Source organism: Gymnodraco acuticeps, unplaced genomic scaffold (genome assembly GCF_902827175.1).
Source record: "Gymnodraco acuticeps unplaced genomic scaffold, fGymAcu1.1, whole genome shotgun sequence".
Classification (NCBI taxonomy): Eukaryota; Metazoa; Chordata; class Actinopteri; order Perciformes; family Bathydraconidae; genus Gymnodraco; species Gymnodraco acuticeps.
Genome location: NW_022992130.1, coordinates 1,539,019 through 1,563,418, shown reverse-complemented (window position 1 = coordinate 1,563,418; position 24,400 = coordinate 1,539,019). Strand labels below are relative to the sequence as shown.

Here is a 24,400-nt window from a genome sequence, read left to right as displayed (position 1 = left end):
GATCACATAAATCAAAATCCTCCATGTGCAGCTTTTAAACAGCTAATCTTTGGCGGTTCAATACAAAAATGTCCAATTAAACCATTAACATATCCAATGTTATATAATAGGCTCAGACAACAAATTAAATGAAAACAAATGTTTTCATCTACTTCAAAAATGCATAAGTCGAGAACAACGCACTAACATGCTCAGCCTTCCCTGAAAGACAGTTCCTCATTTCCCATTATTTTTTGCATTTGTATTTTCTCCTGCTCTTTGGCTGACCTGTAGAATAAAGGGTCAAGCAATTATGAACTGAAATGCCATTTTGTTGTGGGGACTTTGCCGCCTGACAAAGATGGAGTGAAGACCAGTTGCCTTCTGGTGTTTTATTAATAGTGTTCACCAATAAAAGGACCTGTGCTGCTGGGTAACATTAGGTGCTCTGTGTTAAATGACATCCTGTTTGAGAATAATTACATCATGGTATTGGACAAAACTGGACCAACTTCTCTGCATTTGAAATCAATACATATTTGTTGGGGGAAATAAAACAAGTAATCTCTCTAATCATGCACCAGAAACGTAAATAAATTCATGTCAAGGTAACCCAGGCTAACGGCAGCCATCAACAGTCAGGTCTGCCAAACCAAGCTGACTTTGTTACGAGACACAGCTCATCTGGGCCGTGCGGGGCTCAGTACAAAATGCAGGAGGATCAGATAATGGATAATCCAGTTACCCAACCAAGCCTACACACCATTTATGAGAGTCCACGTCATGGGGTTATTTAGAACCCTAATTCATCCAATAAAGCATGTTTGGAGGCAGAATTCAATTTGTCTGAAAGCCCTTGGTACACGTGATATCACAAAAATCCATCACATTTCAAATGATTAAATAATGTATGATTTCATGATAGTGCGTGACAAACTGGGGTGCCAAGGCACGATCACAAAGACATGACAAAGGACATTTTTCTTTCTAATGAGTCTGAACTAATTATTTCTAGATGATCTATATATTATAACATTACCTTGATGTAAATCTACATACTGAACATGTTTGTTAACGGAGGTTACAGTATACAACCAATAAACAGCCTGTGCTAAAATTATTTTTGCTAGTTTTCCTTTTAGGGCAGTCAATTATATTAATGTGAGCAGAGGAATACCATTCCTCTGCATACTTTAATTAAGAAATTATAGTAAAGCGTACAGCCTAAAAACTCTAAAGTACAGTACTATGCAGTACATTTACAGTCTTTAATTTTATTTATGAACCCACAATCCATACTGTCAATCAGAAAATCATAAAAACACATCAATATCCCAAAAGTAAATGTTGAGTAAAATCATTAACAAAAATAACATTTTGCGTGCAATTATTTCCACTCCCAACTTTATTTGTTTATACAGTAGCTAACACTGAATATATTTGATTAAGTTCAGAATAGAACTTAAGGTCTGAAGATGAAAATGACCATAAATTAAATATGTTTTATCTGAGGTTAATCTCATGCAGATGACATTTTATTGATAGTTTAGATTAATGTTAAAATAAGGACAATAAGTATATGTAAACATCCTATGGGATATTAAAAGAGCAGTGTATTTGATAAATAAATGTTACCCATGCATAGACTACACAGTATGGCATCATCTCTCTGCATTCAGGAATCTCACCACTGCCTAGGTATGATAAATGGAGAAGAGAAAAGTAGCAAAAACCAATATGAAAAGATAACTAGGGAAGATCATCATGTTATGGATTCTTAATAATGAAATGTGTTCATTACCATGCACATGATGAGTATTTGGCCATATTTGTAATTAGTGTTAAACCAAAAGAATAATCCACATCATATTTAGACTAAAGAAAGGCCTAACAGCAACCAGGATTTACTATTGCTATACGTCTCTGAAACATTTTCCCACATTTGGCGACATACTACGCAGCTCCTAAAATACCAGCAACAAGAAAGGCAAAATAGTGATTTGATAGTTTGTGTGTTGGGATCACAAACTTAAAGGGAGTGTGTGTGAGAGAAGAAGTGATTGTTAGAAGAGCATTTTGAGGTTTTTGAACCTAGAGTCTCTTTTACACGTAGAGACAGGGGGAGGGAGGATAAGTGTCCTCTGTCCGTGTTATTGAGTGTCCGATGGTACAGGGGACATCCCAGAATCCTTTGTGGAGTCCTGGGCATCGGCGGCCATAGGGGAAGATACTTTTTCGTAGATGAAACTGTAGAGAGTGACGTCGGGTCGAGTCGTTCGGCAATTCTTGCACACCAAACTGGAGTACTGGTTCAAAAGCTTGTGCAGCCTCCCTGGAAGGGTAAAGGAGAGAGGTGAAGAGAGGGGGAGATAGAGAGAGACATAGGGGAGGGTGCAGGGGTCAAGAGGAGGAATATGGAGGGAGATAAAAACAGGGTTTAAGTGAAAGTTCTTTGAGTGTCAACGAGCAAACTAGAGGGACAGAAAATGCAACGGAAAGAAAGAAAAAAACGAAGAAAAATGAAAGCTTGTTCAGGCTCATTTATAAATCACACGCACGTACACACGCACACCGGGCCGTGAGCTTTTTCTCTGTAGCCCCACTTTAGGAAATGGATGGCTAGAGGGGAATTTCTCTGAAAGGCTTCAATAAATGTCAGCCGAAGAAAAATGAAAAGAGGGGGAGGGGAGAGGCTGGGGTCAGTTCAGGCGGTAATCCACTCTGCAGCTGAGGGTGAATGGATAGGCTGAGGAAAAAGGAAATGGCCCATAAGGTGGAATAACTTAACATTGAGATGGACTGGCTTCTGTTATTTATGCGTACTGTCCCTGTAATGACGGCAGCAAGGACAACCTCCGCGTGCTGTACGGGCCTCAGGAGCCTCCATTCCTTTTAATTATGCAATTTAGTGTAAGAGCTCAACAGAAGAAGGGCGGACGGGAGTCTAACAAAAAAATGGTGTTTTGTGTGCGAGTCTTACCAACGTTGACTTGTCTCTCGGTGAGGAAAGAGTGTATTGTGTGAACATCTCTCATTAGCTGAGCATCTCCGAATGTGAAGTAAGCCATGTCTCTCCCAGCCTCTGCCGCAGCCATCAACTGGATCAGCGCTGAAAAAGTGAGAAGGAGAACGCTAAAGGGGAGTCCAGGCAACAATAATATACCGTTTTAGCATCATTAGTATCCTTCCTTTTCACAACGAAATCATAAATGTGTAATTGAATGCTGTAAAATAGCTGAGGAAACTAAGTAATTGGTCAATAAGCTGGATGAGGTGCAGCTTCAGGCAACAAAGAACACGAGTGACCGGAGCAATTTGTATCAGAAGAGTAAATAATCCACCACTGTTAGCATAGCCTCATCAACGGCACTCGATCTTTTAGCCCTTGCAAATTAGGTCTTAAGCCGTTGAAATATTCAACAGAATGGATATTGATTCCAGATTTAAATACACAGCACAAACATTATTTGCAAACGGTCCCTAATCTTTACAACATATTGTAACAGCTCGTCTTATTTAACTACCACATCTCAAGTCAGCTGCGGGACTATAATGTAAAATACAGTTATCGCTTTCTAAAATTACCCGCTATGCTAATTTCAGGGGTAATGGGCGGGAGTCCCCAGAAGCTAATATTATCCTTTGGGACTTTTTCAAGTCTAGTGGATCTGTTCATTAAAGAATGTACACAAACATACCCATGTAACTCCAATAACATTTGCATACAAATTGCAGGATATCTATGTGGAGATGTGGCTTTGAGGGCAGCAGTCTTCATGGATGAACAACATTACAGTTATTGAATGATGTTAGGATATTGACCAGGAACCTAACTGCGGAATTTCTGCAGTGTGGCGCACTGGAGGGGACAGTAAAGGGGCCCCTTCATATGAAGAGTGATGTTGTGTAAACCCACAGAGACCTGCGTCAACCTGGATTTATGGTGTCCCTTTCCTGTAATCAATTGCCCTTTTAATGGAAAACATAAATATCTGTCAGCTGATCAATAAAGGGAGGGAAGGGACGGCTGAGTGTCACCCTGGGAGAGCTACTAATTGACCAGAGGAGTTTGGGAGAGACCAACATCTGTGGCACAGTGTCCATAAGCAGGACTGCTGGTTGTCTTTCAGCAGGCGCTTCAATGGCCGGAACAAAGACTAAAGATGAATGGTTGACCCTGTCTGACCTATTTAACTATTGTTTAATATAAGCAATCTTATGTATCTGCTGACCTATAACATGAGTAACATTTCAGCTTTCATATATGATATTTTTTTTTTTTTTTTTTTTTATTAAAATCCTTCACACTTCTTGCTATACACACACAATAATTAAATGTGCCCTATTTGAATCCATGTTTGTAGTTTTGCCAACGATACCTTTGAGCCGGGTGTCTCCACCAAAAGCTCCACAACCCCAGTTTCCTGTGGCCACTGCAGAGAGGTGCTTGCCGTTGTTTCTGAAGAATCCACAGTATGCCTGGGATAAAAGCACAGGGAGTAAGAGGAATGGGAGAAGAAAGAAGATGAATTTTATACAGTGAATATTGTATTATAACAGAGACTTTTATAATGTTTTACTAGGATATCTTGTAGGCTACCAAAAGCAAAAGTAACCCTGTTTAGGCGTATGCATCAACTTGAACTGCAAGCAACACATATATATTATTATTGTGAAAAATACCGAAAGGTTCAGGTCTATCCCATCTGTCACATACTGACAACAATATATTTTTCCAAGATACAAAGTATTACAAAAGTATGCAGAGTTTAAATTGTATTGTGTCCTTTCACAAAGACATTTATGCTTGAGGAACGTTAAATATTGTTTGTTACCAACTAGATTCCCATATAATCTAATCACTGTCCAGACAAGGACATTAGTCCCTCTCGTACCTTGTTGAGTTCTCTGGTCATCTTCTCAGGAAGAAACTGCTCCAGGAAGTGTCTGAATTTCAGAGCATCAATGGCCACAATCTCTGTACACCGCCTCTGCCAGTAATCCCTTAAAATAGAATAAAAGCAATTACAGATTTGATTGATAATGACTTGAGAACGTCCTCCCATCAGTCATCGAAACGTTTATGACTATATTAAAGATGATTTAAAATATTAACAGTACTGTGTTAGGAATAAATACCTGGCAGTCATATCCATGTGGTTGGCCTTCCATCTGTAACTCTCAGCATAGCCAGAATATGTACTGTACTGTTCAGTGCCTACAGAACAGGAAAGAAAATCAAGAAAATTAAACACTATTTAGTTTAGACTATTCACTATTTAGCAGTCAGAACACACAGTAGAGCTAAATCTGTTTCAGCGACTTATTTCTTAAATCACATTTAGTGCTCTCTATGCTCCCCATGTGAGTACACAGTACCAGCATGTATTGGATTGTCATAAATAAAAAAAACATTGATTTAAAAAGTAATCCGCTTTGGGTTTTGAAATGAAAAGCTTTCAGCCATAATAGGAAGAAGTGGTTAGAACAGAAGAAACTAACCTTGGCATCAATATCAAAATGCTTGTAAAATATTAAAAAAAACTCTCGATCATTCATGAACTGACAATGCATCTCTTATAAGGAAGATAGCCTTTTATCATGTCTACTGATATGTGCTTCAGCATTAGAGAACGAAATATTTCATCATTACAAATACAGCTGTGCTCAGTTCTAAAACGTATGCCTATAAAAGCTCCATACATTATGCATTAAATATGATGTAACTTCACTGCACTTCAGTGGAGAGCAGGTGTTAAACACGTGCGTGATATACCCTAAGAGGTTCAACTGTAAGTACTAGCAGAGTTTTGTATGCTACTTGAAGAAATGATCAAAACTATTTTAAAAGGAATTCTCAATGTCGTTCTTTAGAAGTATCTCTTGAAGAAGCAGTAATTAAACGTTGCTTTTACCTTCGCATAAATGGCTTCATTTAATTTCGAGCATGCACCATCTGCCAAAACTTGAAGTCAAAGCCTGAAGGATGATTTTCTTTTCGCGCCTTTACGAAGTATGACTTAAGCTAATGGCTTGTACTTGAGCCAGGGCATAACCCTACAATGACCGTGCAATTGGGCAAAAAAGAATGATGTGTCTCGGTAAAGTTTTGGCTGAGCAAACCAAAAGAAAATGTCTCCAGTCAAATTAAGTACTTTCTACAACACTAGCGACTCCTATCATCAAACAACAGGCTGCCAATATCACTTTCACAATCAACAGAGCTGTCCTCCTCCTCCTTCACCTTCATCATATCTATCCTGGCAACCGCCCATTAAAAGCTCCTGGCATTCAGGCTTCCATCACCTGATTACATTGTGGGCCTCTACCATCCCATTCGAAAACGCCAATGTACGCAAACCGATCCGACGCACAAGACTCAAACGCACAGGAAGACCCATGTTCAGACACCTCTTAAGACAACGAAATATGATTAACTCGACAGGAGAGGAGAAAGGAGAAGAAGAAGAAGAAAGACAGATATAAAGAGTCCAGAAATGGAGCCTAGACTTTAAGAGCAAACACTTAATGCGTGCAAGGAATATTCTGCAAGGTTTCAATGAATCTGTGGCGTAACTGGCCCATTCCATTAGTGGAGCGATGACCTTAGTTGGGCAATAAATTCCTTTCTGTCCAAATGTAATAAAGTTAAGTGGTGAGGAGGAGGGAAAGAGGGAGGGAGGCAGAATGATTTCTGGCAGGGAGGGGGACGGACTATCCACTGAAGGTGACTTGGAAGAGATGGGAGTTTCAAAGAAGACAACATGGCGCCATACGAAAGAGATGACCAATAACACCACATTGGCTCTTCTGTTTCTCTACTACTCGGCTCTTCCAACCTACAAGCAACACACAGCCATTTTTGTTTGAGTTTCTGCAGGCTTCGCCGAGTTATAAAATCATGCCTCATGTCAAACGGATGGATTCCTCAAACCGGCTAATGATGCCTCTTGTGTCATCAATGGCAAATCTGAAGGCTCCTTTTAATGTCCTAGCGAAATACAGGCACCAAAGCAGGACAAGTGATTGTTTAATATTTATTTGCAAAGCCAGATAAAGTGGCAATAAAAACAAATATGATAAGATCATATTTATGACCTATTTCGTAATGGTGAGTAGGCAATGAGATAAAACGTCTTCATGCTCTACATACAATGACACTGCAAACACAATGATGGAGGTACATTTAAATCAACAAAGTATTTAATTGAATCGACTTATATATGTTTATATTTTAGTTATTGGTCACTAAGTGCATAAGGGGTACCAGTAATAAATCCGTGCCTCTGTGATTTTAATCCTTGCTTGCCCTTACTTTGACCAGAGGTGGGCGAGGTACACCTGAGAGCCAGGAAAGAAGGTAGGATGACCAGAAGAGGAGGAGGAGAGAGAGTGAGAGGGTGCAACTCTTAAAGGTTGACCCAAGCAGAGTGAGTTGGAAGTTGAAAAATAGAGCAATTCTGCTGAAGAGAAATTAAGGATAACTGGGAAGTCCCAAGTGAATCAATGCAATGGCTTTTCCATTTCAACTCAGTAGAAAGAAAGAAAACAAAATGTACACCTCATTCAGAGTTGTTTGTGTTGTAGCACAATACATCTGGGCCTATTTGTTCTGTATAGATTCATTGTACCCATGTTTACTTCCTGCTTGTGATTAGAAAAAGTATTTGCACAGTATGTATGGACGCTAACCCTTATTCATTACTAGCGACCCTGGACCCGCCCAGGGTAAACTGTGACGACTACTGTGGCTATCTACCAGCGATCATGTTTAATATGAAAGACTACACACACATGTATCCCTTATAAAAACGGTATTCTGCAACACTCATCCAGATAAGATGTGACTGTTAACTCGTTTTGCAAAGCTAGCAGCAGAAATGTCATTGCTGCATGGGATATTTAGACTTTAAAATGCTGATGGGTCATTAATGTTGGTCTCGGCAAACAATATTAGGAATCCTCTATTCAAAACTACATAATATTCAGTGTGCATCGACATGAAAATAACAAACAAGTTCATGCTGGACTCAAACCCGAGTCCCAAAAGCAAAAATCACTCGAGCCCTGCGCGTTATGAGTGCAACACTTCGTAATAGATCACCACAGTGTAGTTTCTAACATTAACATTGATAACAAGTTCCAGAAAAATGCAACCCGACCATCATTTATAATGTAAGCGAATGTATTTAATTCATGATTCTCCAGGAGGTATCGTGGTGGTCCGTGGCGCACTCATAACACGCAGGGCTTAAGTGATTTTTGTTTTTGCTGTCAGCATCAGCTTGTAGATGGTATTTTAAACTCGATGCGCTCTGAAATTACGGGGCGGCCGAGGAAAAAAAAATACACATGCGTTAATCGTGTTAAAATAATTAGTGGCGTTACATTTTTTTTGCGTTAACTTGACAGCCCTAATTAAAATCCTTTCAAACCTATACATAACCTGTCCTATATCTAGTCTCTGTATAAGGACATATTACATTATACATTATTTTGCTCACAAACTGCTAAGAGATCAAAATAGGGTCAGGGTTGGACCTTTGATTAACTACTCATTACGTTCTGCTCCCTTTTCACTGAATCAGTTTAGTATAAAGCCTAAAACACTGCAGACGCTCTCACTGATGCTCCATCTAAACTCTTTCAGTGCTTTACTTTGGGTAGCTACTTGCTTCCATCCCAATGGGGGAAGTTCCCTGCATTATCTGGCAGAGTATAACAGCCTCAGACTGGAAGGAGGTGCTGACTCTTCACCCACCAGTTATTTTTATGCTGACACGTGACATCTCTGTACATCTGCAGCCACAACTCTACTTTGGTTGACAATACATTTCGGTTTATCACATTTTTCAACCAACAGATAAGGAAACCACAAACAGAAAAGAACAGATTGAGTCAAATAAAATAAGCATACAGTAAAGTCAAGAGTCTTATACAGGCTGTAAATAAGGAACTGAGGGTTGAATATTATGCTTGTGTGTGACTGCGTACCTGTGATAATGAGGCATTCATTGAACTCCAAAGCTTCGGTGAAAAGGCGGGAGACAATGAGTTCAGGGTTGATGAGGAACCTGATCTCTTCCTGGACCAGTCCATGTCCGGTCACACCACCACCTACACACCTGTTTGCAAAGTCCACCTAATGAAATCATATAATTAGAAAATGAACGGAAGAAATGTTCAATTCCTCATTTAAATTCACAACCAAACAAATCATTAACGTATTGTCCTGTCTGTTCAATGCAGTTGAGAAGAACTGAGGTTTAGCTACTGTCACTTCCGTGATTTGAACAAATCACTTTATTAGAGGCTCCTTATTATCCGTCACCCACTGTGGACATTTAACATGGATAAATGTCAGAGGATCGTTGCTCTGCTTCCTGCTTGTAAATAATCAAATCAGGAAATCGTAGCAAAACAACGTACATGAGATAGTTCAAATATCTAGCTGGCTGGTCTACCTGCATGTGCCATCCGACCTCTGCAGCTCATCCAGAATGCAGCGGCTCGTCTAGTCTTCAACCTTCCTAAATGTTCCCACACTACTCCGCTCCTCCGCTCCCTTCACTGGCTTCCGGTAACTGCTAGAATCCACTTCAAGACACTGGTACTTGCTTACCATGCTGCGAATGGATCTGGCCCTTCGTACATCCAGGACATGGTTAAACCGTACACCCCAGCGCGTGCACTACGCTCTGCATCAGCCAAACGACTCGCTGCGCCCTCGCTGCGAGGGGGACCCAAGTTCCCATCGGCGAAAACACGTGGGTTTGCTGTCCTGGCTCCAGGATGGTGGAATGAGCTCCCCATTGACATCAGGACGGCAGATAGCTTGCACATCTTCCGGCGCAAACTGAAAACTCATCTCTTTCGACTCCACTTCGAGCGATAGAACTATTAACGAAGCATTTTTATACTAATAAAGGACTGGCTTATCTAAAGCCAGTGGAGTAGCACTTGAAATGTTTGGCTCTATGAAGCCTGATGTACTTATATGATTCTGTTTTCTTCAAGTTGTATTTTGTTGGTCGAACACACTTATTGTAAGTCGCTTTGGATAAAAGCGTCAGCTAAATGCAATGTAATGTAATGTAATGTAATGTAATGTAATGTAATCTATAAAAATCTACATTGAATGTTGAACAGGGATATGGGATAAATCTATGGATACATCTATTGACATTCCCTGTGAAGGTTCATTATTTGATTTTTAGATCCTTGAACTCAGCACTGGCATGATTTCATTTCCAAAAGCAATTTCCATAATGACTAAACTATCTGTACTCAAATTAAACACATGCTTCTAATTTTCCCCACAAAGCCATAGCCTAAAGAAAAAAAGATATGCAGCACAGATATTTTCTCCCACCATCAAAACAATAACAACATCCCTGGTTTTAAAGAACTAGGCAATGTTGAAATGGTTTTAAATCAAATCTGGCCTTTGTTACCACTAAGACTTTTCTATCCCTTGATATAAGATGTGTATGAATACAAAGTTCTCCCAAATGGAGTTTTGGCCATTTTAACCAAAATATTGTGATGTGATACTGGAGCTTTTTGCCATGTAGGCCCACTTTCTGTTTTTGTGCCATGGATAAGAGGACAGTCAATTCAATCACAACGCTGCAATTCAAAAAGCCTGTCAGGGGTGAGGGTTCTGCTCACTGGCCCACAGCTACGTCAATCTGTGTGACAGTGAGTGTGTTTGTATGTGCATGTGTGTATGTTGTCTAAGTCCTCACCTCCTTCACTGGTTCACCCCTAACCTCACCCTTCAATCTCACCTCCTGACAGAATGACAGCCCACTCTGCCCTATCAAAACTCAACACACAGCTTGGGCGTTGGTAGCCATCAATCCGGCTGCAGGACTCCTGGCCCACCGGGTCGCCCCCGTGAGAAGGCTTACTCTCGTCATCTTTCCCTCCCTGCACCTCTTTCTCCCTCATCCCCCACCCCAGGGTCTTCTCCTCCACCCTTTCCTCTCTGAGTTACTCATGTGTATACATCAGCTGTCAGCTCGAGTAAAACATGCACCAGCCCTCCTGAAACACTGGGGAGACGGTGTGAATCAATGCAGAAATATAAACAATAACCTTCCCGGATATGCAGAGAAATCATACAACCGATTTTGATTTCCTGCTGGTGGTTGACATCTATTCAGACAAGCAGTCTCTGACTTTTGAAAGCTTAACATAAGGCATGGTGAGAGTCAGAGTCATGTCTGTGGTTTGACCAAACAAGTATAAAAACAGGCATGCTACATCAAGTCAGCCAACTCTTTTGACAGAGTCTGGTGTTAGAAAAAGGAATTGTTTCAAAATGAAAAAAATATATTCCTACCTGCAGCATCCCGTATCCATCATCCTCAATCGTCCCCTCACAAGTGATATGAAGGCGCTTCAGTTGAGTCTGGGAACTTGACAAAAAAGAGGATAACAAACTTCATTAACACAAAATACATTTCCAAATGTTAAAGGGATGAAGCCATAACATGATTCAGCAAAGAGTGTATGTACTAAAAAGATATGTGGGTATGTTTACATTTTTGTTACAATTAAAATAAAGTGTCACTGTATATGAAAAACAAAATATAGCTTTCATTTGTAAAAACAAATCTCCTTTAATATGGGTTGTGAGTGGAATAAAGAGTAATACCTTTCCCAGTTTGGAGGAGTGTTCATTGTTTGTCTTTTGAATGTGACAAGACCCTTGGGCTCTTGAGAAAAAGAAAGACAATGTTCATCAAAATATTTTCATAAATTGAAAAACTTGGAGCAGTAAAGAAAAAAAGACATCATTATTGCTTACTTGTCTCTGTTACTCTCCTGAAGTAACACAACAGAGTTTTTAATTTTTCTATTTTTCTTGGTGAAGAACCTTCAAATAACCTGAAAAAGAAAGCAAATGGGATTTTGAGAAGGATACTGACTTTTGTACATCTCAAATAGCAACTTTGACTTTATCATGTAAAATAAGAATGTAATGTGTTTGAGTAGATGAGGCACGGATGTTTCTCTCAGTCATTATCTCTAGCTCAATGCACAACATGTCATAAGTGAGGTCAAGCTTTTAAACTGGCACGATGTCTCTCCCATCTACCTCCATCCTTCACACAATGGCGCTGCCTGAGGCCATGTTTCAGTTCTTCAGTTACCATAAAACGAGGGTGGACAGAGGAAGGGGAAAAGAGAGCGAGAGGGAGAGAAAGTAAGAGGGAGAGAGAGAGCACAGCTTAAAACCACCCCATACTGGTGCTCTCCGTCCATTAAAAAAGGGACCTAAGCTGATGACTAATCACAGTTCAGCGTTCATCTTTCCCTCCCCCTTCTGCCAAGATCCAGAACAGAGGGGTCAAATAAACAGAAAAAGTAATATACTAAAGGCCTTTAGTGAGGGAAAACATGGCATTTACTAGGCCTTACTAGTGCACTGCTGTTTTTCCTTCTATTTCCTTATACAGCTCTGCAAAGTCCCCCACTCACCCCATTTCCGTCAGTCTCAATTTGGCTACAAGCCTATGAGATAGTGTAAGAGAAACTGTGGTGGAAGGTGAAATCTCTAGAATAACCAAAAAGCGCATCTCTCTAAAAGAGAGAAAGGCATCTACAAAGGATTCAGTCATATATTTCCAGTGTCATAAAGTACACCAGGAGACAACATTTCTGACAGTTTGACCATTACCATAAGGGATTTTCTAGCAAATGGGGTAGGCCATCTAGTGGTCAGAATCAAAAGCAAAGGATTTATTTCTTAATAACAAGCTTTCATTCTTGGCTAAACCGTTCAACAGGCTTATGTAATTTTCTTCTCATAGAGGAAAACATAAACTAAAGAGATAAGCCCGCCCTCTTTCCTCTAACTCAAATCTATCCATCACTTAACGGAGGACAAACCTTGACAGTTGTGCCAAAACAGCAATCAGCAGATTGCTTGCTGCTCTGCTTGTCCAAGACAGAGCACTACTGTTGCCGATAAGCAAAGTGACGGACACTCCCTCAATTACAGGGGGGGGAAAGGGAGGGCCATTAACGATCCAGGGCCCGTTTTAGACTGCAGTGGTTGTCTTGTCTTGTCTTTTCTCATCTTCTCAGAAACACCACGACTTTTTCCCCTCTTGCCCTTTCCTGTATTTCACTGTCGGCAGAAATGCTGAAAGTGAAGGCAGCCATGTGCTGGCATGGCTCTGAAGCAGCCAGCCCCACATAAGGAATCAATGCTTACATTATTACAGATGCCTCTTCACTTAGCCTGCCACTACGGTTGATGTGGAGGCAGACATCATGCTCCCATACAGATGACTGATTGTGAAAGTACGATTAAGGTTCAGATACAAAAAGAGGGAGTTTAAGGGGGGAACGTGGAACCAATCAATATGACCATCCCTTCATAAAATAAAACAGCCGAAACCCATGGGAGAGCAGATGGCCAATTAGACTCTGGATATCAGTTAGGACCAATGCAGATTGCAGGGAATATTAAAATGATTTTGTTATGTTTCAAAGAGTATAAGTACCATCATAATAAGGTATTGAAAAAACTGACATCTGTAGTATGTCAAACAAAAAAACATGAAGTGATTACACATCGAGTGCGACTGGGAGTACGGTCGTCTTTCAACCAGAAGGTTGAGGGTTCGATTCCCAGCCCATGCAGTCAAAATGTCGATGTATCCTTGGGCAAGATACTTGCCAAGTTGTTCCTGATGGCATGGCCAGTGGTGTGTGAATGTGTATGAATGTTAGCTTCCATAGAGCAAGTGGTACTGCTCTGCATGAATGAGGTGTGAATGGGTGAATGACTCGTAGTATGTAAAGCGCTTCGAGGGGACGAAAAGTCCTGATAAAGTACAGTCCATTTACCATTACCATTTACACAACTAATGAGGAAAGAAATACAGGTAAACTGAGTTGATGTGATATCTGGATAATGTCCAGTGTGTACTGAGTTACCTACAGACCACAACTTCTTTTACTAGAGATGGCAACACCATCTCATTCCTATCAACTTTGTTACCATCATCTGCTGCTCATACCAAGTGTCTTGAGCTGCAAAATAAGACAAACAACATAAATGAAGTGGTTCCTCAACAGAGAACAAGCTAAGACAGAGTTAAGACTTAAAGACTGTGAAAACTGTGATAACAAACTACCTGGGGGCAATATTGCCACACCCTCTGCTGCCGCCTGCACACGCTACAACAGTTAAGGCCGAGGTTGTGTACTCTACAGTCTGGGCCTGACACCAATCATGCATCACCTCCCTCTGTTGCAAATGATGTTACTCCTCCAAATTATGAGAATCCAGAGACAGATAGGCAGGTGTGCCCTTTCAAATAAAAGTACATCAATACAATTTGTTTCAATTAGCCATCCCAGGCTTTTCCAAACAGACCACTGGTTCCGAGTAGGTAGAAACAGAGAACACCAATTTAACACTCCTACTCTGGATCTCCCACCCAAACAAAACACACAACAGCAAGGTGGAGCTCAAAGGGCTTCTGCCCACGATCCACCTTCAAGGCCTGAAGTGACGGGCAGTTACAGCACACAACGTAATCTTACAATCAGGAACATCAAAAAAAATCCTGTATGCTCTTTGACAACATTTATTAGATATTACAAGCTTTAACTGCGTTTAATGGCCAGATCCAATCAGTTTATCTTGTAATGACCCACTGTTTTGAAAGAAACATTGATGTTAGGATATGTGAACTTAATGGACACAGAATAAGTTGAACCTAAGCAATGGAATTCATCTAATCAAATGTTTTCAAGGCAGTAGTGCCCCCTTATGGAAATCAGTTTCCTCTGAATGGTAGGAGTGTGCTAATTAATTAAAATTCTACCAGTTTGTAAAAGATTATTGTAATTAACTGAAAAATAATACTAATTTTAATATATTTGATGCCAACTTATTGGTAAAAACACTGTTGTACACATTTCGAGAGATCCTGACCCTGTTAATCAAATAAACGCATAATTATACTAATGACTCCAATCGTGTTTGTGTCCAACAACATTGCACCCTTCTTGTTGAAGCATATCTGTGTCTCAGATCTATTCAGTCTTCTGTTTAGAGTAATGAATTACCCAGAGTCTGCAAAGGCTCATGGGACGACTGCAGCTCACTAAATTACCCTTGTGAGTTGCTGTCCCTTCATTCTCTTTTTGCCTGGGTTGGTGTGCATTTACCTGTAAAAGTTGATCTCAGGATAATTGCAGTACTCCGACTTGCGGGAGTTGCGTCGGGGGAATGTGCAGAAGAAAGCGTTGGCAAGCAGACACGCTATTTGCTCCTGAGACAGAGTCAGGGAGTGGTTTGTCCCGGACTTCAACAAGGGAATTGGCTAGGAGGTAAAAGAGAGAGAGAAAAAGTGAAACAGAGACCAAACCTGAGATCATAATGGGAAACATTAGGACAAGGAAGGATGCATAAGAAACACACAAGGTTACGTGGGTGCACTACTGCGGGTCTGATGGCTAATGGGGCTAGATAATTAGTTTAGCAATCTAGCAAGCAGAGGAGACAAGGAGAGTTCCATTAGGTAAATGGGTGGTAGTAATTAAGGTCCTGGTTTTCTTGCTCTCCCCGAGGTTCGTTCAGACAGACACACAGGGCCAATCCATCTTCACTGATTAGGGCTAAAGAGCCTCCCAAGGCTGCCCAGTTAGCAGATCAATACAGGCTCTAATAACACACACATAAACATTAGCCTTGACGCTTAATACTGCTATACAAAGCGGAGAGTCAGAAAGCTTCATAATCCAACCGCTACAGATGATTATGAGGTGAAATCTATAAGAAATTCCTCCTTCGGTTAAACCTGAGCAGTGCTGACATTCTGCCTCTGGTTTCCGTCTCCAGTAACAGCCACAGGGATTTTCCTAACATGCCCACCCAGAGTGGGAGCTGAATTAGGTTTATTTGATTTAACAGAGGCCCCGAGTAGATAACTAAATTACAAAAATATAGATGTTAGGATTTGTTTGCCTTTGCTATAATTGACGACAGAGAATGAAGATGAAGACAAATGGGGATGACATTTAAAACATCTGTGACATAGATCAGCACCATTTATTTAATGTGAATAGAAAAAAAGAGGGAGTGCCCCGTATCTGAAAACATATTGCTCGGAGGTAGACGAAGAGCTAGTGTGGAAGATAGAAAGAAATAGACTAGATTTTACATTTCAGAAGAGGGATTTTCTCAAGCGAACAGGCATGACACATCAGATGGATGTCTGAAAGCGCTCTCTTTTTAATGAAGCAGTTCTTGATGTGGACCAAAAGGGGTATTCATTATCTAGCAGTTGTAAATCATGAGGTGATCGTGTTTAACATCCATCATGTAATACTTTGCCTCTCCTCTCCCTTTACACTGTTGATCATTTTGTAAACCCACTGAATATGGCCTTAAACAACTCCAGTAAAACCCCTTAACACCTCTTACTCTTACCAATGTGCAGAGGACAGGAGCACTGAGAGCAAGGTCAACCATGGCTGGCAGGGTGGTCGCAAACAGCTGCTCCAACTCAGACTGCTCGAGACACTGGAGGAGAAAAAACAGAAACACACAGGCCGACGTTTTGTTAAATGGGATATCTCTGCAGAGCTGAGTGCATAGCTAGGCAGGCAGTAACTCAGAGCCAGCAGTCAGAGTGACGGATTAGATCTGAAGCGACACACCAGCTTTACCCACCACTCATTTTTCCAGCCAACATTCTAAGTCATAATTGTGTTTTTTTACACAGTTAATGTCTTGCTATCAAATTGTCAGTTGCCTCCATTCCCCCTCAGCAAACATACAGATAACCAAAGTGAGACACACAATAATAATAGTAATACTAACAACAAACACGAAAACATTTGAAGACAAAACATGATGTATCTTTACATTGTTAGTTATTCCCGTCCAAATACTGCGTGTTTTGTTTCGTTAGTGTTTCACATTTCTTTTATACAGGTTGCTTCAGAGATTATGTTGTACACATAGTTTCACAATAAATAATCCTTTCAGTTTTCAAACATTCATTTCGTCGGTCATCTCATACTGAAAACAGATCACATGCAATTTTTCTGTTTAATAAGGGCAATCATTTATTTTAGAGTTATGAATTGTCTGAGTAATAACATTACTAAACTATTTATATTGCACTTCTCAAAAAGAAGTTTACAAAGTTCTTCACAGACATAAAAAGAGAAAACAAGAGATAAATAAAAGAGAATATAGAAAAAAACTCATTTTTTTAAAAATAGTGAAAAACAGCCAACTGCTAGATGAAAGGTTTAAATGATCTAATAATTGTTTGACTGCGGGTCTGAGGTTGTAACCCAATACCAGTAAACAATATCTGAGGAAAGATGCTCAATTTTCTCATCTCGAACAAGAAAACTCAGCGTCGGTGAGCTTTATTGGGTGAACTCCCACTCCTCAGATATCAATAATCCCAACACTTCAGCGGGGAAGGAAGAAATAGAAATGCTGCAGAGCCGCTCACTACACAGAACCTGTTTCAGAAGAAACTACCATCAATCGGGGAGCGAGCCTGCCACCGACGAGGCATCCATACTTCAGCCTATAGCTTACCTCAGCATCCATCTGCAATTCCCTCTAATATAAACACCCAGTTATTCCATCATAGACCCAGATTTACAACGCAATCACTTATGAGTGTATTGGCTTCGAATGTCACTGTGATCAATCACTTGCCTTATTCTATCAAGGTAAGCAGAGGAGCCTGCGCTGATTAAATGGACCTTCTGGAACACATGCAAATGACCAATTGTGGACAGAGTGGCAGGATGGCTTGGTTTTCAACAGGAAGTCTTTGGTGGTTCATTCTGCTGGGGGGCATTTATATGGCTGCAGAGCCGGTCTGACTAAATGCTGTCAGAAGTAATGAGCTGGCAGACATCATAAAGCGCTCCTGTGGGACTAATAGATGGTGGTTGGAGATGTGGCGGGAGGATGAAACTGGATCCTCCCCACAGCAGCCGACCTCCATGGTGATACACAGTTAGGCTGCACACACCAACTTTCACATCAATACATTTGACAGACTAGAAGCAGGACTGTCATGATTTACTAATGCAAAGGCTAATGATTGATTACAATCTGCCTTCCTTACAAGTTATTTTCATTTCCTGTCTTCATTTCACGTTTGTATTTAGATGCGGTAAAGAATGTTTTTAAATACATTCAGGACAAACATTTCAATCATTTGTTAAATCCCTGTGTGAGAGAGATAGAAACAAAACAAATAATAAAGCACAGAATGAGAGGGATAGTGTGCTTTTGTCTTGCTCCTGAATGTGTGTGTACTATTGAAACATCAGCTGTACTCACTCCTGGACCTCTTTCCCGCTCAGCCCTCAGACATTTTTCAGAAAGTGACACAGTGACAGTTTCATTTGGCAGGGGAGAAACACTAAGACAATTTACAGACAAGCCCTAATTTGGATAACTCTTTTTTCCCCCCTATGGCTATTACACGTTGAGCGGAGTGTCAATCACCGGCTCAGGGGCAATGTGCCTCGTGACAATTACACCAGTGCTGCAAAAACGTTGCAACGGATTTAATTAGGTGGTCTTGGCTGAGGAGGACAACAGTTAGGATTCACACTCAGCACAAACTAGAGGAAAAGAGAAGTAACATTTAAAAAAAAAAGGATGAGCAAAGAAGCAGTGAAAATGATTTTTGCCTGTTAGCTATCAAATGAGTTGCCCAAAGAATGGCTAAACAATTCAGTGTATGTGATTCTTCACTACATTAGTCTCTGTAGGAAAGATATATCACTCATGCATATTTACTGTGAATGGCAGCTGTTAATCATTCCTGCTCAATGTGTTGGCAGGGTGCTTTCAACGCTCCCTCATCCTGCATTCATTAACTGGTAGAAATGTAAATGATAGAAAGCTACCAGTAGGCATTTGGTATTGGTACACACAGGCATGTATTCATATTCCTTTCATTCATTTGCTAATTACAGCACATATCTACTTTTTGAGTGCTATTCCCTTTTGATATTCAAACCTTTACTTGTAGTTTTCCTGCAAGCATCATCCTCTTTGGCTAAACGCCTCAGCAGGAATGAAATACGGGAAATACGGTGCTCAGAGTCGTGAGCAGACCCGCTGACGAAATAGACTTGTGGAAGGGCGAGTGCTTTTATTGAGCATCCTTACAGATTTAATGGGACCTTTTAATTAAATTGGATTAAGCTATAAAAAAAGGCTGAGTTGCCTATTGATCCACCGAGCTCTCTGCGTTACTCTGAGAAATGATTTCAGGGAGCAGAAAAAAAAGAAAAAGAGACCACTTTGAAAGGGTCTGGATTTAGCTGAGTAATCAACGATAAAGGGACGGACATCACGTTCTGATATTAATCTGGCTGGACCGTAACAAGTCTGAAACAATACCACTTAAATGCATGAGCTCCATTCGAAAAAGTACCTTGTTCTTAATGGCTCAAACCAAGACAACTTACGAAAGAGAAGGACATTACTAAATGCTTTACTTAATGTAGATTCCAAATTAGGCTTCTTTCAGAAATTGGTCTGCTCTGACTTCGTCTCGCTCCACTTTGAGTCACTTCACTTCAAAGTAAATACACTGCCGGTAGACGTGCAGTTAAACTAATGATGTGTCTACACGATTTCGGGAAAACAAATTCTACAAGAGGACTGGGACTGATTCTTCCCTTGGAAATGCTATATTGTTGTAAGAGTTGTAATAACTGTATGATAAGGAAAGAAATTGTTATCCCACATGGGAAGAAGTTTTTTCTGACAACAGGTATGTAACTAGAGTCCCTAACTATCTTAGCAGAAAAATAATTGTTATGGAAAGAGAAGAAAACATAGACATTCCCCAGGTTCACCTGCAACAGCTGCTGCCGCCATGCTCTGTGCTCATCTGTCCTAACTGTGTGAAGCGTATTTGCTCCTAGGAGACTCCCAGGTACGAAACACACGGATGGGCTCGCAGTCAAACAGAGGAGAGCAGGCTCCTGTTCCAATAGCAACTCTAGTTTAGTATCGTCTTTAGCTTCAGTCAGGTACCTTTTTAAGACTTATTTAAAATCATGTTAAGTTAAACAAAACCTCCAGAATATTTCACAGGGGCTACATTTCAGAGCGGTGATACACAATGAGCTGCATTTCACTGAAGAGGTGTTCATTTTTCTTAAAAGACACATATGAAAGCCTGTTTAATAGCAAATAAAAATGTTTTCCCACCTTCAGAATGTATTCTAATTCAATATGCTTTATGTTCAGCAAAGATGCATTTTATACAAATGTGTTGGCAATACATTATGATCAGCAGGCTGTAGGGAAACCTTTTTAATCCTTCCACTTAATGTTTTGTGTTGAGACCCCGAAAAGCAGTTCACATTCATGTTTTGAAAGCTTACCTCTGTGCAAAGAAGGTTGAGCGCAGTGAAGTCCCATTTCTTTGCATGGACTATGTTGTATCTCAATATAGCATCCTGTAAACCAGAAAAACAGTTCATTAGTCATATTTTATTCAGTTATTTATCCAAAGAAGACCATGCTTAAATATAAGAAACTATCTGGCAGAAATGACCAGCAGTTGTCAGGTTACAAGGCTTCTCTTAACACAGGGTGTACATTTGTTGCAAAGTCTGCCACCATGTGGTTGTTAATGGAATAGATTCTGTATAGGTATCCGTATCTGCATGTTGAAATAATAACATAGCACTTCTTCCATATAGTTTTGGTAAATGCACATACCTGTCCCTATTTAAATAAACATTAAATCAAATTAAAACAAAATTACAATTAAAACAAAGCCTACATATAAAAAGATAGTTTTGAAATTGTATCGTGTCCTCACTACATTACTATTAATCTTTATGTCACCCATATCTCTCTCTGTAGTCACTTATCACTGCAGTGACTACAGGTCAGCTTTACTAGAACACATAGTATGTGATCATGGAGAGTTGGAGGAGCCAGAACAAAGGTGTGTGACTGCTGGAGCCAACGCTTCTACTTCTTATCAGATAATGAGGGATGAAATGCATAATGAGGATGTTTGCCAATAGAGTGGCAAGGAGAGGCAGTTAGCCTCTTTCCTTACCTTTGGTGTTTCAGTGAAGACTTCAAAACTATGGATAAAAGTAACTTAGCATATCAACCTGTTTAAGTGCAGACACAGAGTATGTTCAGCCTAACTCGGCAGCATCCAGCTCAGCACAGTTGTCTTACCCTCACATCCAGAGAGCTCTTGAACCCTCCATGTAAGGCAGTTTGGATCAGCTCCCACCGACTTTGGACACCACCTCCACCCTACATGAGATAACAAATTACACTTGATTTGATTACAACATTCATCGAGTAGGTACACTGACTGGCATGTTTTAAAAACCCTGCACAGCTGTGACGGACATTAATACCTCAGCATCCATAGGAAACAGACTCTTCTCAGAGCAGGGCATCTTCACGGACATATCATCCCACGCATCTTTGAACTTGCTGGGGTATGAAGCAGGGACCTGTCCCTCTCTGAGGAGATCCGTCTGAAACGGAAACAAAATGTAAGAGAAAAACAAAATATAAAAAAAGTTTATATAAAAACACAATAAATCACATTTGATTAACTTCTCAATCTTATGGCGTTAAGGTTTAGGTTACTTTATTTGTACCTGTAGATAGATTCAGTTTGCAGTAGAAGTCGAGCTATCAATCATGAGATACACATTTCACAAACAAAGCAAGACAATTGACATATATGATACTAATATGTACAGTTTTAATAATCACTAAAATAGAATGCATGAATATGAATAAATACATAGATATTGTAGATGTGAAATTAAGAGGTCAGTCACTTTGCCCTGTTAATTATTTCATTATTGTTTATGCAACCTAAATGCATAAACAATGGTAATTTAAGTTTGACACTTGTTTTTACTTAAAATGATATGTACCTTTGCTGGCTGACTAAACAAATGACAATTAGGTGTCCGGATTTTAATGTAGAGATGTGATTTTCTAAAAACATTCATAAGAAATGCCAGCATTCTTGTGATATAAGAGGTAATGGAGAGAATCTAGCTTGGGTGGCAGTGATAGGTTGATAGTAAGGCACGAAGTAGCTACAGAGCCATGAGACAGTGTTCCTTTGGGACATGCAGTGGAGGACACAGTGTGATAGGAGCTTTACTGACAGGAAGCCCTGAGGGGATAATGGAGGAAGGTTTCACTCTCACTCCCATGTTTCCCTATCTTGTTATCTCTTATTAAAACACCAAATGCACACAATGACCAGTCAGACATGCATGTACTTATTTTATGACTGCAGTATTCTTCACAACATACCATAAACAAAGAACAAAGATAATACAAGTGGCTGTTTCCTCACCCTGATTGTGACTGTGTGGTCAGGTACTGCTTTTAGGTGAGACAGAGAAGGGGCACACCGGGGCATTCTGTTCAGCTCATCTATGGGTGTCCCCATCCATTGCTTGTCCATGTTTGGAAATGCCAATGACACACTGTGAATAACAAAAAGAGAACAGGTCAGTATACCACACACAATTAGTAAAGGACATTGTGAGCACAGCAGAGCGAGGACACAACAGGAAAGGTGATTCACTAATCAGAAAAATAAAAAGGTAATAAATAGAAGTACCTTTTGGAAGGTTCATCTGACTGGCTTCCAGCTATCTTAGCATCCTCAGTTCCAGTGGAAACCGGATTGGGGTTTTCTTTGACAGAACATTCAGAATCAGAGTCTTTGACACACTGCTGCGATTCCTTCGCGGAGCTAGAGTCCTCTGCACAAGCACTGCCATCGTGAAGCTTCTCTGCAGAGCTGTTGACAAGTATGGTTTTACAGATAGGGCTATTTGGGCTCAGCATCTCAACATCACTTGGTGTACTGACACCTTTCATGGGACTACTACTAAGAGGGAGGGTGAGTTTTGGATTTGGTGAGTGTGCAGAAACACAGGTTGTTTTAACCGGGTGAGGACCAGGTGAGGTGGACCTCTTAGATTTCTGTCCATCAGAATAGTGCGATTGAGTTGAGTGACACCCGCTGTCTACAGGGGTGGATTCATCGAGCCCACTTGCTGAGCCACAGTCCATTGAAGTCTGAGATGCTACGCCATCTTGCGAGTTCTCCATTTGTGCACAGTCTTTTGAAGTGTCAGTCTTTTGTGGTCCACAAAAGAGTTCATCTTTTCCATCTGTCAAGTTTGTGTTTGGGACATCATTCTTAGGACCCTCTGGTTGGACTTCAGCAGTCACACTGCAGCAGGACAGAGAGATAACAAAGTGAGACAAGGTCTTGGGTCTTTTTAGCAAACTCAATTTACAATATGTATACTTAAGATCTAAATTATGCAACTTCCCTTTTCAAGAGTTCAACGTTTAAAAGTACATTCTGTGCATATCCATTTTCCTACTTAAAAACATACTTAGTGAAAATCATACAAGGCATTAGCATGTGTTCAGCCTTGAATGAAAAGCTTGAACACACATAGATCCTTATCTTAACTAATCCTTACCTTGTTTGAGAATCCATCCCTTCGTCCATATTCAACAGGTCAGACAAGACGAATTATAGATCTCAATAGCTGCTTGAGAAAGAAAATAACTCATGTTGACAAGCTTTTGACATGCATGCAAAAACTAGGATATAGCTATATACTGCCAATTTGCAGGTCTAAACGAACCTCACAAACAGTCTGGTTTCAGACGGAAGCTACACTTAAACCGTTGGTACGAACAGCAGGGAAAACTTAAGGCGGTGAGTTTGTTTGTGTGTTTGCTCCACTTTCTCAGGTTATGAGGAGAGTTGTTGTCCCACCTTTATATCTTAATCTCTGCGACCATTTAGCCTTTAGCCTTGTCGTCAGTTGTCTGACAGTCATTTTGTTTAAACGCTAAGAAAACACTGCTACAATTAGCTAGCTAACCAACCATAAACAACAGTATGCTTTCAACATAACCGTCACTGTTCAAAGTAGTTATTTGGCTATTATTGATTTCTTTACAATGGATCTGGTTAGTATCTTACAACGTCGAAGTAAACTAATTTTACAGAACAAAAAAACAAGTCACCTTTGGCTAACTTAGCTTTGATTGGCTATAGATTAGCTGTAGTGCTAACGCAATTCAACCTGATCAAGCTAGCAGTAGTGGGTCCAGTAAAACAAAGAGATACAACTCACATGCATTCCGCTCCTTGTGTAAGACATCGGTCTTAGAAGCAATACATAATTATGTATTTATTATAATGTCCAGCCACTTCTCCCGGACCACATAACACTCCAAATGTTTTGATCCGGTTTTTGGTTTACTTTCACTTCGTTGTTCCAGGCAGCTGCTGCACCTTTACGGCAGGAGCATCACGACCAATCAGGACATGTTTTATGGAGCAAG

The 24,400-nt window shown here is 40.3% G+C and overlaps 1 protein-coding gene across 2 annotated transcripts; it reads right to left on the bottom strand.

The window, feature by feature from the left end:
* Positions 1–1,361: 1,361 nt before the first annotated feature.
* On the bottom strand, positions 1,362–24,363 carry parga (poly (ADP-ribose) glycohydrolase a). 2 transcript variants are annotated; one of them, XM_034203802.1, is made up of 18 exons: positions 24,190–24,363; positions 23,524–23,592; positions 22,644–23,264; positions 22,374–22,506; positions 21,406–21,528; positions 21,218–21,298; positions 20,401–20,475; positions 16,442–16,534; positions 15,178–15,332; positions 11,795–11,874; positions 11,642–11,702; positions 11,327–11,402; positions 8,974–9,121; positions 5,119–5,197; positions 4,875–4,983; positions 4,359–4,458; positions 2,960–3,088; positions 1,362–2,311 (listed from the first exon to the last, which is right to left on the bottom strand). In XM_034203802.1, the coding sequence occupies exons 2-18, from the start codon at positions 23,550–23,552 to the stop codon at positions 2,130–2,132; spliced, it is 2,274 nt and encodes a 757-aa protein (XP_034059693.1). In that variant the 5' UTR covers positions 23,553–23,592; positions 24,190–24,363; the 3' UTR covers positions 1,362–2,129. The 2 variants fall into 2 exon arrangements, with proteins under 2 accessions (XP_034059693.1, XP_034059692.1); XM_034203801.1 differs by having other exon boundaries at positions 2,024–2,311; positions 23,524–23,595; positions 24,190–24,362.
* Positions 24,364–24,400: the final 37 nt, after the last annotated feature.

Bases quoted from the DNA above. Each gene is read 5' to 3' on its own strand.
- parga (XM_034203802.1), bottom strand. From the start codon at position 23,552: ATGGACGAAGGGATGGATTCTCAAACAAG. The intron at 23,265-23,523 runs GTAAGGATTAGT...GTCCTGCTGCAG, and splicing joins GGGATGGATTCTCAAACAAG to TGTGACTGCTGAAGTCCAAC. The intron at 20,476-21,217 runs GTAAGACAACTG...TCTGGTTTACAG, and splicing joins AGAGCTCTCTGGATGTGAGG to GATGCTATATTGAGATACAA.